The sequence below is a fragment of the Eublepharis macularius genome, chromosome 12 (assembly GCF_028583425.1).
Source record: "Eublepharis macularius isolate TG4126 chromosome 12, MPM_Emac_v1.0, whole genome shotgun sequence".
NCBI lineage: Eukaryota > Metazoa > Chordata > Lepidosauria > Squamata > Eublepharidae > Eublepharis > Eublepharis macularius.
Genome location: NC_072801.1, coordinates 57878836 through 57891613, shown reverse-complemented (window position 1 = coordinate 57891613; position 12778 = coordinate 57878836). Strand labels below are relative to the sequence as shown.

At 45.1% G+C, this 12778-nt stretch overlaps 1 protein-coding gene across 1 annotated transcript; it reads left to right on the top strand.

Moving 5' to 3' along the window:
* The first annotated feature begins 2770 nt into the window (after nt 1-2770).
* Nucleotides 2771-11991, top strand: LOC129339009 (zinc finger and SCAN domain-containing protein 16-like). The gene is made up of 4 exons (XM_054993601.1): nt 2771-3586; nt 4721-4847; nt 6964-7053; nt 8593-11991. The coding sequence occupies exons 1-4, from the start codon at nt 2786-2788 to the stop codon at nt 9051-9053; spliced, it is 1479 nt and encodes a 492-aa protein (XP_054849576.1). The 5' UTR covers nt 2771-2785; the 3' UTR covers nt 9054-11991.
* The last annotated feature ends 787 nt before the right edge of the window (nt 11992-12778 follow it).

The following is a 12778-nucleotide window of genomic DNA, read 5'->3' as shown; positions in this document are numbered from 1 at the left end:
TACCCTGCTGAGGCCTAGGGTTACCAGGCATCCCACTATGGCAGGAGGTCTCCTAGTACTGGGAACCCTTGTTGCTTGCTGCCACTCAGAGGGAAAAAAACCTGGCATCATGTATGATGTGACACCACTTCTGGGGACAACCTGGAATAAATGTCATGTTGCTGTAGGAATTCCCAGAATCTCTATGGTAAAACCGTAGAGTTTCTGGTGGTTCCTAGAGTGACATGACGTCACATCTGGAAGTTACATCATGGTGCATGCAAACTAACATCCCCTATGTCCCTGTTCCCTAAGCTCCCTCCTCAGTTCTATTGAGTTCCCTCTACAAACCCTGCCCTCGTCAGGCTAGGAGTCTCAAACCTGGTCATTGGATTCAGCATGATTGTGGAGATTGCACTGCCAAAAATGAATGGAAACAGAACATACTGGCCTGATATTTGCAGAATCTCCCCTCCTCCACAATTTGCAGCAGAAGCTAAAGTTGTCTGCAGCAGGCATAACTTGTTAGGAAACAAATCTCGGGAGTCTCAAAATTGGCCAACAGATTCAAGATGATGGTGGGACATGCAGAGCAAAAATTGTGACGCAATTTAGCTTCACAACATCCCTCTCCTATTTGCAATGGAGCAAAGGTTTATTCAGGAGAAGTGAGGAAAGTGCAGGCAGGGAGGGTTGAAAACATCGCTTGTTACAAACCAAAGTGTGTGTGTGTGAGGAGGGTGGGGTTACCAGCTTCCCTAAACCATCAGAGCCTGTGTAACGTAGTGGTTAGAATGTCAGACTAGAATCCAAAGATCCAGGTTTGAATCCCCACTCCACCATGGAAATTTGCTGGCTGACTTTGGGCCAGTCACACATCGTCAGTCAGACGGAGCTCACAGGGCTGTATGTTGTGTAGAGAAGAGAACGACATCAGCTGCGCTGGGTCCATTGGGAAGAAAGGTGGAACAGTGACATTTGTTATAAATCTAATTTTGCCTCTAGCTCACCCACAAAAGAGGATTGCTCTTGCTGTCGCTTTGTCAGGTATTGCTGCAACTCTTTTAGCAGGAGGCAGAACTGTTAATTTAGTCTTCAAAGCACTGTTAAATATTGTGAGTGTGGTGAACTACAGAACGGGCGGGTAGAGTGAGGAGGTGTGGAGACCCTAGTAAATAAATAAATGAAGTAGCCATCAAGTCAAATCTTTTAACCAGGAATGGGTGTGCAAGAACAGTGCTAACGGCCAAATCTGACTTCTTTCTTTCTTTGTGATTTAATTCTTTAGAGAGAAGCCATTAAAGTTACTAGAGCCCTCCTGAGGTTTGTGCTTACTGTTGCTCAAGCAGGCCTGCTGGGGTTTCATCTTTCTGTGGCTAACTGTGTGATATGTGATATGCTCCAAGGGTTAATACGATAGAGCAGGGGGATGAGTGAGCCAGGTGGTGAAGCCAGCCACGAAGGGAGCAGCCCGGGCTCCTTCCTGCTCCGCCTCCTGGGTGGTTGTTGCAGCCGGAGAATCAGCCACTTTTGGCCGAGACAATCCACAGGGTGAGTTGACAAGGTGTCTGGAGGGGGGTGGGGTGGGGTGGGGTGGGGACAGCACAGCATCATGGGAGGAAACCTTTAGCTGGAGGAGAGAGAAAGAAACAGGGACCCAAATCCATCAACACCAGCCCAGGTGGAGTCCCTTAGCTCTTCCCCATGCTTAATTTCCCAAAGAATATAGTTTTCTAAAGGGAGGAAGATGGAATTTTTCCTCCATTTTTTTCTTAGCCTCCCTGTGTTGTGACTAACAATTTGGGTGATGCAAACAGTCATTTTTTCTTCTTTTTATAAAAAGTATGTAATTTAGGAATAAATGAGGGCAGAACATTTTGGGGGCAGCTCTGTAATAAGGAGATGCCCCCTCCCTGAAATCTTTGCAGCAAATGTGTGTGTGAATGTGATCATAAATCTTCTCTGGAGGCAATCCTGGGTGCAGACAGGCAGCTTTTTCCAGATGCACAAAAGGGAAGCTTTTAAATCAGTTTGAAATTAGTTTAAATGCGATGATTTTTTTTTCTCAGACAACCATGGAAGGAACTGTGAAGGTGCTGAAACTTGGTCCTTAGCATTATCATAGGACTAATTCCATTATTATTGGTTAAGGAATTATGAAAGTTTGAAACTGATTTCAATGTGCCATGTGGACATATGCCAAAAGGGACGTATGCTCCTGTGGGGGCTAGAATTGAATCCCATCCCTAGGCTATGCCAATAATTTCTTTTCAGCTTTCATCACCTCAGGAAAGATTGGTTCCCATCTGTGAGAAGTGATGGCAATACTGAGGTAAACCCCCTAGCTCATATTCTTATTAGGGATATCTCTCAATTAAATAAAGCTTTGTCTATGAATAATCATTCAATAATTAACTGTTTCTGACTAAAAGGTGCATATGAATAAAGCAAATATTCTGAGGGAAAAAGTAATGCGTGCTTATGTTGTATGTTGGAAGAGGCATTCCCCTCTGCATGTGAGAGCAGGGATAGCTCTTCCAAGATACTTGCTGTCCGTAGTTTTTAAGTTTGCCTAAAAATAATTATTTAAAAAATCAATTGCCTAATTAGTTTAATCAGTTAAAAGATTTGCAATGATAAATCTATGAACTCATTAACCATTGCAAACCTGACTCTTACACATTTCTCTCAAATTTTCTTTTGTACTCCCTGAATTACATGTCCAGATTGGAGAGCCAATACATTTCCCTCCATTTCCTAGTGAATATTGACAGCCTAGGGCACCAGAGAGTACCACTGAAGTGCCATGAGAGAGAAGATGCCCACGGAGGAGGGGGTCGAGGCTGATCTAGGGACCTTTTTCCAAGTGCCCTTGGGACATCGAGGAATCAAAATAGAAGAACACATACTAGCAGATCTCAAAATGAAGGAGAACCCACAGAAAGCAGGACAAACTTCCCACATCCTTCATGCCAGGGAATTGTTGGACTGGAAAGCATGTCCATTGGTGAAGGAGGAGCCAGAGGTATTGAGGGTCCAGAGCTGGGAAATCCAAAGCCAAGAGACAGAACAGCCCCTTTGTTCTGGATGGGGGAGAGCACGTTCATTGGAACTTGAATCCTGGAGTGACATGCCTGCTCTTTTGGCTTCCTTTGAGCATGTGGCTTATGCCTGTCAGTGGCCCCGGGGAGAGCTGGTAGCCCGACTCTTGCCAGCCCTGAATGGGGATGCCCGAGAGGCCTACCTCAGCTTGAGTGCTAGCGACAGACAGGATTATGGGAAGGTGAAGGTTGCCATCTTGAAGAGGGAACCCATGGTGGCAGAGAAGCAGAGGCAACACTTCCGGCAGTTCCGGTACCAGGAAGCGAAAGGGCCAAGGGACGCATACAGGAGGCTTCGAGAGCTTTGCCGTCGCTGGTTGAATCCGGAAAGACGGACCAAGGAGGAGATCCTGGAGTTGTTGATCCTGGAGCAGTTCCTGAACATTTTGCCTCAGGAAATCCAAAGCCACGTTTGGGAACAAATCCCTGAAACATGTGCCCAGGTGGTAGCCCTGGCTGAGAATCTTGAGGCCAGGCAGCAGGAGACTGAGAGACGGGAGGTTCAGGTGACAGCCCCCCTCTTCCCTGTTAATCCTAAATCAACTGCCTGTCAAATTACATATGCCATTGCCAGTCTATGACAGGAACTCCAGATGCGTAATTTGACCCCAAAAAGTAGCTTTGGAGGCTGAAGTAGATCAAGGTCACAGAATGGGGTGGGGTGGTTAACTCTTCCTATCCGCACTGTCCCCTTCCAGGCTACTTTTAGCCCCTTTTAGGAAAGAAAAAGAATCAGGCACAATGCAATTATGTGTACCCCACCTTTCTATTCAATGGGAACCCACCTCTTCTATTTTATGCTCACAACAACCTGTGACGTAGGCTAGGCTGAGAATCTGTGACCCCACAAGGTCACCAAGGTAACCCCACAAACTTGCACAGCAGATTCAGTCCTCTTTGCAGCCCATTCCAGAATTTGTGTGTATGTAAAGTGCTGACAAGTTGCAGTCAAGTTATGGGAACCCCCATAGGGTTTTCAAGGCAAGAGACAAACAGAAGTGGTTTGCCATTGCCTTCCCCTGCACAGGAACCTGAGAGTTCCTTGATGGTCTTCCATCCAAGTGCGAAACCAGGGCCAACCCTGCTTAGCTTCCAAGATTTGATAAGATTAAGCTAGCTGAGCCATCTAGGTCTATATCTATATCTAGTAGAAGCCAAATAAATTATGCAAAGTAATATATATTTTTAATCGGATGGCCCTGCAATCTTAACGACATTTTCCTGGAAATAAGCCCCATTGAATAACATTGGGATTACTTCTGAGTAGACCTGCTTAGGCTTGCTCCCTAAATTACTCAGCATGGGAACAACTGGCATGCTGTCCACTGGCATTTTGTTGTACACAAGCCACTGTGTCTGCGGATCTCAGATAAATTGCAATGATTTCAAAATAAAACTTTCAAAGTGCCATGAACACCCAAAAAGCATCTGTGCTAATTTTCAGAAGCGCATCCACTGTCTTGAACCTAGCAGGCCTCTCATTGCTCCTATAGCTATTCGAAGGACTCTGGGGCAGGACTTTTGTTTATTTATAACCTGCTTTTTCTGTGAACACAGCTTGCCACATTCTCTCCTCCATTTGGACACTCCCTTCTACCATTTCTGCTCTGCCCTGAACAGCAGCCTCTTTGCAATTTCAGGTCTCAGGGCTGTTGAAGGATATCGCTGTGAATCCTCCCAAGGCTGAGTGTCTTCCATCAGACAGCGGGCAGAGGCTCCTCTGTGGGGAGGCCAAGCAGACCAGTGGTGGGGATGCCAGCTCACTGGGTAAGTGTCTTCAGGCTGGGGTGCTTCTCTCCCCAGCCACAGATCCAGAGGAGTTAGCCGTGTTAGTCTGTAGTAGCAAAATACTGGACTCTTTACTATTTCTCTCCCCAGCGTGTGTGATTCAAGGCCTTTTGAAAGGATCCAAAGGCCCAGTTGCTCTTAATGCATAACCTGATACCCCTCCAAGCCTTGATCAGGCATGAGCACAATATCCCATCACCACATAATGGGAGGTGGGCAATGCATATCCTACAGGGTGGTGGGTACTGCTACTTTTAAAAAATGGATGAAGAGAAATTGAGCACTGGCTTAAGGTAGCAGGAAGGCACACGACCAGCCAGGAAACAGAAAGATAGAAGTTGGGTATCCATAAGAAATTGCAGGAGGGGGAGGCAATTTAGAAATCCTCCCCCCAAATCTCCTCCAGAGCTGTATAGGCACTCAGGGGCTTGAGAAAGCTGATGGCCCCCTTAACCCCCCCCCCTTTTTAAACACATGCCTCCGGGAACATACTTAGTCCTCATTAGGCTGAGTTTTAAAATTTGTAATTCTTTTGGTTAATGTACAAAGTCCTATTTTTCTACATATTGGGGAGTAAGCACAGAGCCCTACCTAGTCTATAGGTGGCTCCATAGTGCTGCTTTTATCATCCCCACATAGGCCAGCTAGTTTACTACTAGATAGAATTTTTTTACAGGAAAGGTACGATGAGGGTCTGTCTCTACCCTACTACTGACAATGGCTTTCCAAAACTGCAAAACTGTTCTGAAGCTATTTAATTTCTTTAAGATGAGATGGCAGGTATAGAACATGGGGCCTTCTACATGGGAAGTTTAGCCTGTTATCCAAGGGCCTTATGTCAAAAGAAATATGGGTGACCTAACCCTTGCTAATGTTCAATTTCTTTTTTAACCCTATGGGACACATTTTTAAAGGTTTGAAGTGAAAAGCCAGGAATTACACACATTCAACAAGAACATAAGAACATTAAGGAACAAATAGTTGCACAATGGAGCAGGATCTAAGACTGAATGACGTCACAGACCCTAACCAATAGGGAGACCATAATGCTGTCTAATTTGGCAATTACAAGAGCAGTAGATGATGCATCTCCAGGGAGGAATCACATTTTCCCAGGTACAAAATATGGTACTTTTGAATGCTAAGCACAGTATCAAGATATCCCTGCAAGAGAAGCATAGCATTGAGAGAAGATGTCTGTACTTGTGCATTTATAGAGCTAGAAACTGGTTATGTAACATATCCAAAGCGAAGCAGATGATGCTAAGCTGCAGATCACTCTATGAATCAGGATACTGGACTAGCTGGACCACTAGTCTGATCCAGCAGGCTGTTCTTATGTTCTCTAGTTTTTCTGAGAGAGAAAGAGATGAACAAGCCCTCTGCTTGTTATCTTTTCTCCCTATGTGATCTTGGTTGGAATAAAGTATTGCTACTTAGCACAGAATGCCTTCCTTATTATGGGTGGTTCATTTGGGAGCAGGGTGGGGTGGGAGTAGCAGCCTTATCTAGGAGCTGACAAAGTAGTTGGATGAAAGCCAGCAGTGTAAGTTTCATCCTTTCTCTGCTTATCTTTCTTCCTCTGTGTAATTCCCCCACCAACCTCTCAGCTCGGAAACTTACTGAGCTAGAAGCAAGTAGCATTGTGGAGCTGTAGCTCAGCATTCTGCCATCCAAGTTCTCCCTGTGCCCAGAGATTAGTGTTAATAACAAAAGGGTGTCCATATAATTATTTATGGGTGTGTCTGTGCCCACTGTTGTTCCATTGACGCAGGAAGCAGCTGTATCATACCGCTGCTCTACCGGAGCTCTATTTCCTGATTGGCAGGATCAGGCCAGGGCTGAAGCCGTGGTACGTGCTATGAGTGAAGTGCCAGTGCTCCAACTCAAGATCTCAGAAAAAAGGGAAATTGACACAATCTACAGACACTTCTTACCAGCTGACCAGGCCGTGCCCCTTGTATTTCTGTTAGCCAATCCTAAATGTAATAAAATTTAAATTGAAAATAGCAGCTGTTTTGCCCCACAGACGTTGTTTCTCCTGTACTGCAGCCATTTTGGGTTTGAGCCACTCTGAGCTCTTTTTCCGGTACAGGTTCTTCGGACACAGAGACAACGTGGGATTCGTCTGTGGATGAAAGAGGCTCTGGTGGGTCTGGGAAGCGAGGCCCATCCACGAGGGCAGGTAAACAGGCTCCTAACCTTATTCTCACCAAAGGGGAATCAGAAATCACACTTAAGACAAGTAAAGCCTAACCCTTCCAGTGTACAGGACCTTTTTGGCACAAAAGGATCTTAGTTCGGATCCAACCACAGTTGAGCTAGATGCCTGTCCGTGTGTTGTGAAAGGAGGTGGGTTGACACCACCCAGACAGGACATTGGTCCATTTAATTGCTATTGTTTACTTACAACTCTTCAAGATTTCAGGAAGAAAAGGGTCTTTTTCAACCCCTGCCAGGGATTCAATCATGGACCATCTGCCTTCAAAGTATTTGTTCTAGTGCTGACCCACAGCTCCTTCTAGGAGCAGCTCTGTTGAGTAGGAATTCTTGCTATTTTTCTTTTAAATTAAGTAAAATATTTAAAAAACTTTTTACAGTTACTTTAGTTTAAAAAAACTTTTCGAAAAGAAACTTAGTCAAATAGATTAGAATTTAATTCTCCCAATATACCACCTGATTTTTTTGTGTAGTAAACAAAATATAAGGGGCTGGATTTTTTTTTACTTCCTTTATACCCTGCCTTTCTCCCTAATGGGGCCCAAAACATGTTACATCCTCCTCCTCACCTCCATTTTTTCATTGCAACATCCCTGTGAGGTAGATTAGGCTGAGTTTGTAACTGGCCCAAGGTCAACCAGCAAGTTTCAATGACTGAGAGTTTCTCTACACAAGACCTCTTACACAAGGATGCTCAAGGGTAGGGAGACGCAATGTTAGCTGGGAAGCATAGTTTAAAAAGACAGAGCTGGCAGCGATCCCTCCTCAGAGGGTTTGTTAATTTCATCTTCGCCTTCCGGAAGGCTCTGTCAATTTCACCTCTTCCCACACAGGGACACAGAGCAGCTTATATCATTCACCCTGCCTCCATCCTCACAACCACCACCCTGTGAGGTAGGTTAGGCTGAGAGTATGCGATTGGCCCAGAAGTCACCTAGCAAGCCTCCATGTGGGGGAATTCAAACCTGGGTATCCCAGGTCCTAGTCGAGCACTTTAACCACTAGTATAGCACTTCCAAGTATTCAGAAAACTTTATCTCATTATTTTGCTATAAAACATGCAACAGTCTTGTAAGGGAAGCCAGTATTACTATCGCTGATTTATTGAACATAAAAAGTTGTCTTATACCAAGTTGGATCATTGGTCCATCTGAGAGCCAGTTTGGTGAAATGGTTAAGAGCTGCAGGACTCTCATCTGGAGAGCTGGGTTTGATTCCCAGCTTCTCTGCTTGAAGTCAGCTGGGTAACCTTGGGTCAGTCACAGCTCTCAGAGCTCTCTCAGCCCCACCCACCTCAGATGGTGTCTGTTTGTGTCATTGACTTTGTAAACCACTCTGAGTGGGCATTAAGTTGTCCTGAAGGGCAATATATAAATTGAATGTTGTTGTTGTCATCTCCTGGGTCTCAGCCAAAAAATGCTGTAAGCCACTATTAATTTGCCCCTTTCTTTTGATCACTGGGAAGCTGACAGCTGTGGATTAACATCCAGATTCTCTGCCTTAGCAGCACAGGAGGCAACGCCAAGCAGAACTGAGGAGCACTTTCAAGGAGAAGAGTACAGGGAAAGGTTTGTGGAAGCAGAGGGCCTCCGGACTCGCCCTGGGGCTGCTGGCAGGGACCATGCTTACTCATGCTCCCAATGTGGGAAAGGGTTCAGATGGCCATCAGCGCTGGCTGTACACCAGAGGACCCACACAGGTGAGAAAAGGCACCGCTGCACCGAGTGCGGGAAACGCTTTGGCCAACGCGGACATTTGACTGTGCACCGGAGGATCCACTCGGGGGAGAAGCCTTACGCCTGTCCCCAGTGTGGAAAGCAGTTTGTGGACTCTTCTCACCTCAACAAGCACCAGAGGACCCATCTGGGGGACAGGCCCCACCACTGTGCCGAGTGTGGCCGAAGGTGTGCGAATAAGCGGTCGTTGGTGCAACACCAGAGGATTCACAGCAAGGAAAAGCTCTAGGCCACAGATGCTCCCTGGCCTTTCAGAGAACACTTAGGGGTGGTGGGTACAGCAACCTCAACTGAGAGCAAGAGAGCTGCTTTTTCTATCCTGGCCTTTATTTTCTCTCAGGAGAAAGAAACCTGAGTCAAGGCCCCTTCCTGTTTGCCTGCAAAGCCTCAGTGCCTACTACAATTCCAAATGAAGGGATACCTTGACCCTCTTTCCCCGTCATCCAGCAAATCTCTTGGCTCCAACATAGATCCCAGAGGGGTGGTGTACTTGGGCAAGGGAAGCATGGGGGTTCATGCACCCATATGTGGAGAAGGGTACAAATGAGATGGATTCTGCCTGCCCCAGCCATCCTCCCAGACAAAACATTTTCAAGCCATGTCTGTTTTAAGTAGATCTTGAACACTAAGGTATGGGGAGGGTAAGTGATGATGGCATAAAGAAATGCTCTTTGCATCTGTGATTGAGGGGAGGGGAGGCCTCGACACAACATCTGTATGCTGAATACTTCCCAGGTGAAAGAAAAGAGACGAGTCCCATTCAAAAGGCAGAACAGCACATCCCTAGGGTATGACCAACAAACCCCTGACCAAGATAGGCTTCTGCCTGAGGCCACCGGGTCTGATGGCTGATAAAATAGTTCAATATGGGCTCTGTATGGAAGGATTTTTTTAAGGCTTATGGTGCTTTGAACACTTCTCAAGTACATGTAGCATGTGAGCCAATCCAATAGTGACCATCTATGGCCATTGGCTACTCTGAGGCAGCTGCCAGCTTTCTCTTCATCCTTTTATGGAGGAACGAGAGCAGGATTCTTCTCAGGCTGCGGGATGCCAGCAGCTGAGAACTAGCAGGGAATGGCTGCATCATGCAGGTGCTTTCTTTGCCTCTGGCTCACCCACCGCCTCATCACTTCCACCTGAGGCGGTGGCACTGGCAGCAGAGACTCCACCCAAGGCAGCACTGTGAGCCTCTTTAAGGTGCATCCTGAGAGGTACTCTTCCAGCATTGAGCCTCCCTCACTAATGCCCTGAAGTTTTGGTTTACACTAGAAGGGACAAAGTGGGAATTCTGATCAGCATTAATGATTTTTGAGAAAATAATAGGTTCACTGTGATTCTCAATCAATGAATCCAGAGTAAAAAGGCACAAAGGCAAGCAGATATAAACATAACAGAGTGAGAGCCACAAAGGAGCTCTGAAGGGCCCTCTCCGTCTTCGTTTCATCCCTTTCCAAGGTCAAGAGTTGTAAAAACAGTTCTGTGAGTCTGAAGTATCAGTATCAGACAACTTACTGTGCACAGCACTGATTGGTTGGTCTCCCTGTAATGTCACCGAGAAACCTGTCCCCAATCCTCAGAGGAGTTTTGCACTTTAGAAATTAACCATTCTTTTAAAAAGGCAAAGATTAAATGAACGGATTGCCATATTTTTTAAAAGACTGTGTGAAAGAAGATAACTGAGAGCTAAGCCAGCATCTGATTTTTGGTCTGCACGGCTTTTCTGTTTCTGTTAACCAGAATGAAATCCAAGTAATACTTTTTATTAGGATCAACCAAATTGACTCAAAACACTGTGCAATCTTTCAAGCTCACCAGAACTCTTTGTCAGACTGGATGTTACAAATTTTACAAAGACAGAAAGGTGGGAAGCAGATTTTTGAGGCCATGTGGTCACACTCTGATCTTGTTGGCATCCTCAGGCAGATACAAGCAGGCAGTTAGCTTAACTTTATTGCTGAGGTGTTGAGTTACAGCACATTCTCCAGGAAACCGTGTTCAGTCTATGTCCTCCATCTTCGTTCTCTCACTGAACTACAGAAATATTCCAAGTCTATCCCAAATTGGCTCAAATACCAAATAAGACATACGGTTCCTTTGCAGGCTGTCAGCAATAATATGGAGAGCTTGTAGTCTCTACATTGCACTGTTTTGCATTTTCTTGGTCTGAATAAAAAGTATTACACAGATTTCGTTCTTGTTTCTGGATCTTGTGCAAACGGATATTTCTGTATAGTTTTTTTCTATTTCTGTCAATTCAGTTGCCTTTTCCTGCACTACTAGTTGGTGGCAGTATCAGATGAGGCAAAGGGTGATCTTCACTCGTTATTGGTGCTGCTGGCTGGACCTGAGGCAAATAGCTCCTGCCACGCTAGCTGCTTTGACTTTCCTGTTGGCCTCTGTCAGAAAGGGAAGTCTAGAGAACGAGGGCAGTCTAGAGGTGACACGGAGAATCTTTTTGTAGTTACACTCATTGCCCATTCATGTCCAAAGTGGATGGAGGGGGATATCTGTAGGCTGATCAGATGAGTTTTTGTTTCTACTATTGCATGTCTTTAACAGGGTGGATTCTTTGCCTGCCTACTTTGGCAAGCAGGTGCTCTGGCAGAGTACAGCTACACTGAGATAATGTGAGATGATCCTTCCAGGACAGTGTTGATAGATCTCCGGCCTAAAGATGCTTTTATTCACTGAGGGACAAAAAACATAACAACACTTCTGTTGGATCAGACCAAAGGTCCATCTTGTCCCACCACAACAAACTGGAAGTCCAAAGAGCAGGGCATAAGTAATAATAATAATAATAATAATAATCGATTTATATACCGCCCTTCAGGACAACTTAATGCCAACTCAGAGCGGTTTACAAAGTATGCCATTATTACCCCACAACAATCAATGTGAGGTGGGTGGGGCTGAGAGAGCTCCAGAGACCTGACTCACCCAAGGTCACCCAGCTGGCTTCAAGTGGAGGAGTGGGGCATCAAACCCGGCTCTCCAGATTACAGTCCCATGCTCTTAACCACTAAACCAAACTGGCTCTTCCTCTGATCACTACAGAGCCACGGCTCAACTAACCTTGACAGGACATGGTCTGACTCAGTATAAGGCAGCTTCATGTGAAGATTCCCTTTAGATATGGACATTTACTGTTGATTGCTTGTTCTCTTCTGTGAATGGAGGGTACCCCACCTAGGTTTGCAGAATGTCTTGCTATCAAGAGATAGGAAACAGGGTAGATTCAACTCCCATGGTTTTTACTACAGTGGAAATGACATTTCCCCTACCCCCTCAGTCTCTGTTCTTTGTAATTTTTACAGCAATGTTGCCTTGTAATTGTCCCAGTTTTTTTAAAAAAGTTCACATTTGTTGGAATTTCAAGTTATGTTTTCTCAGCTGCAATAAATCCCAAAACTGGGAACGGGGAGCTTTTCTTTCTTCTTCTATGGGAAGGGACTGGGCATAAAACCAATTGACATATCCTGAAAGGAGTCAGTGGCAGAAGTCCACTAAAAAGAAAGAATTACCTAACAGTTCTTACATCTGATATTCCTCTCTTTAAGTCAAAAAAGTTCTCCATTAATGTCTGAATCAAGTAAATATTCCTTCACCTACCACAGACACAAACATTCCCACAGGGAGTATATCTGAAACATCAGCATACACGCTAAAATGTGAGATGTTTAATTTTCTTCAAAATTAATCCATACAAACAAATGAAAAGAAAACCCAATCATGTTTATTTTAAAAGGAACTGTCCAACTGAGTCAGCCCCGAGATCCAAATTCTAGTCAAATAGCTACAGTTGAGTAATTTAAAATCCATCTCAGCTCTAACTGACAATAGTGATGAAAAAAGAGGATTCAGGCGATGCCGTTTTTAATGTTCTTTAGTGAAAGGTCATCAAGGTAATGATCAAGACAGTCCCTTGACTGTCCCTTGGTGGCTGTGTTT

Coding starts and splice junctions, on each gene's coding strand:
- LOC129339009 (XM_054993601.1), top strand. CDS start 2,786: ATGAGAGAGAAGATGCCCACGGAGGAGGGGGTCGAGGCTGATCTAGGG. Junction 3,587..4,720: donor CTGAGAGACGGGAGGTTCAG/GTGACAGCCCCC, acceptor TTGCAATTTCAG/GTCTCAGGGCTGTTGAAGGA. Junction 4,848..6,963: donor TGGGGATGCCAGCTCACTGG/GTAAGTGTCTTC, acceptor TTTCCGGTACAG/GTTCTTCGGACACAGAGACA.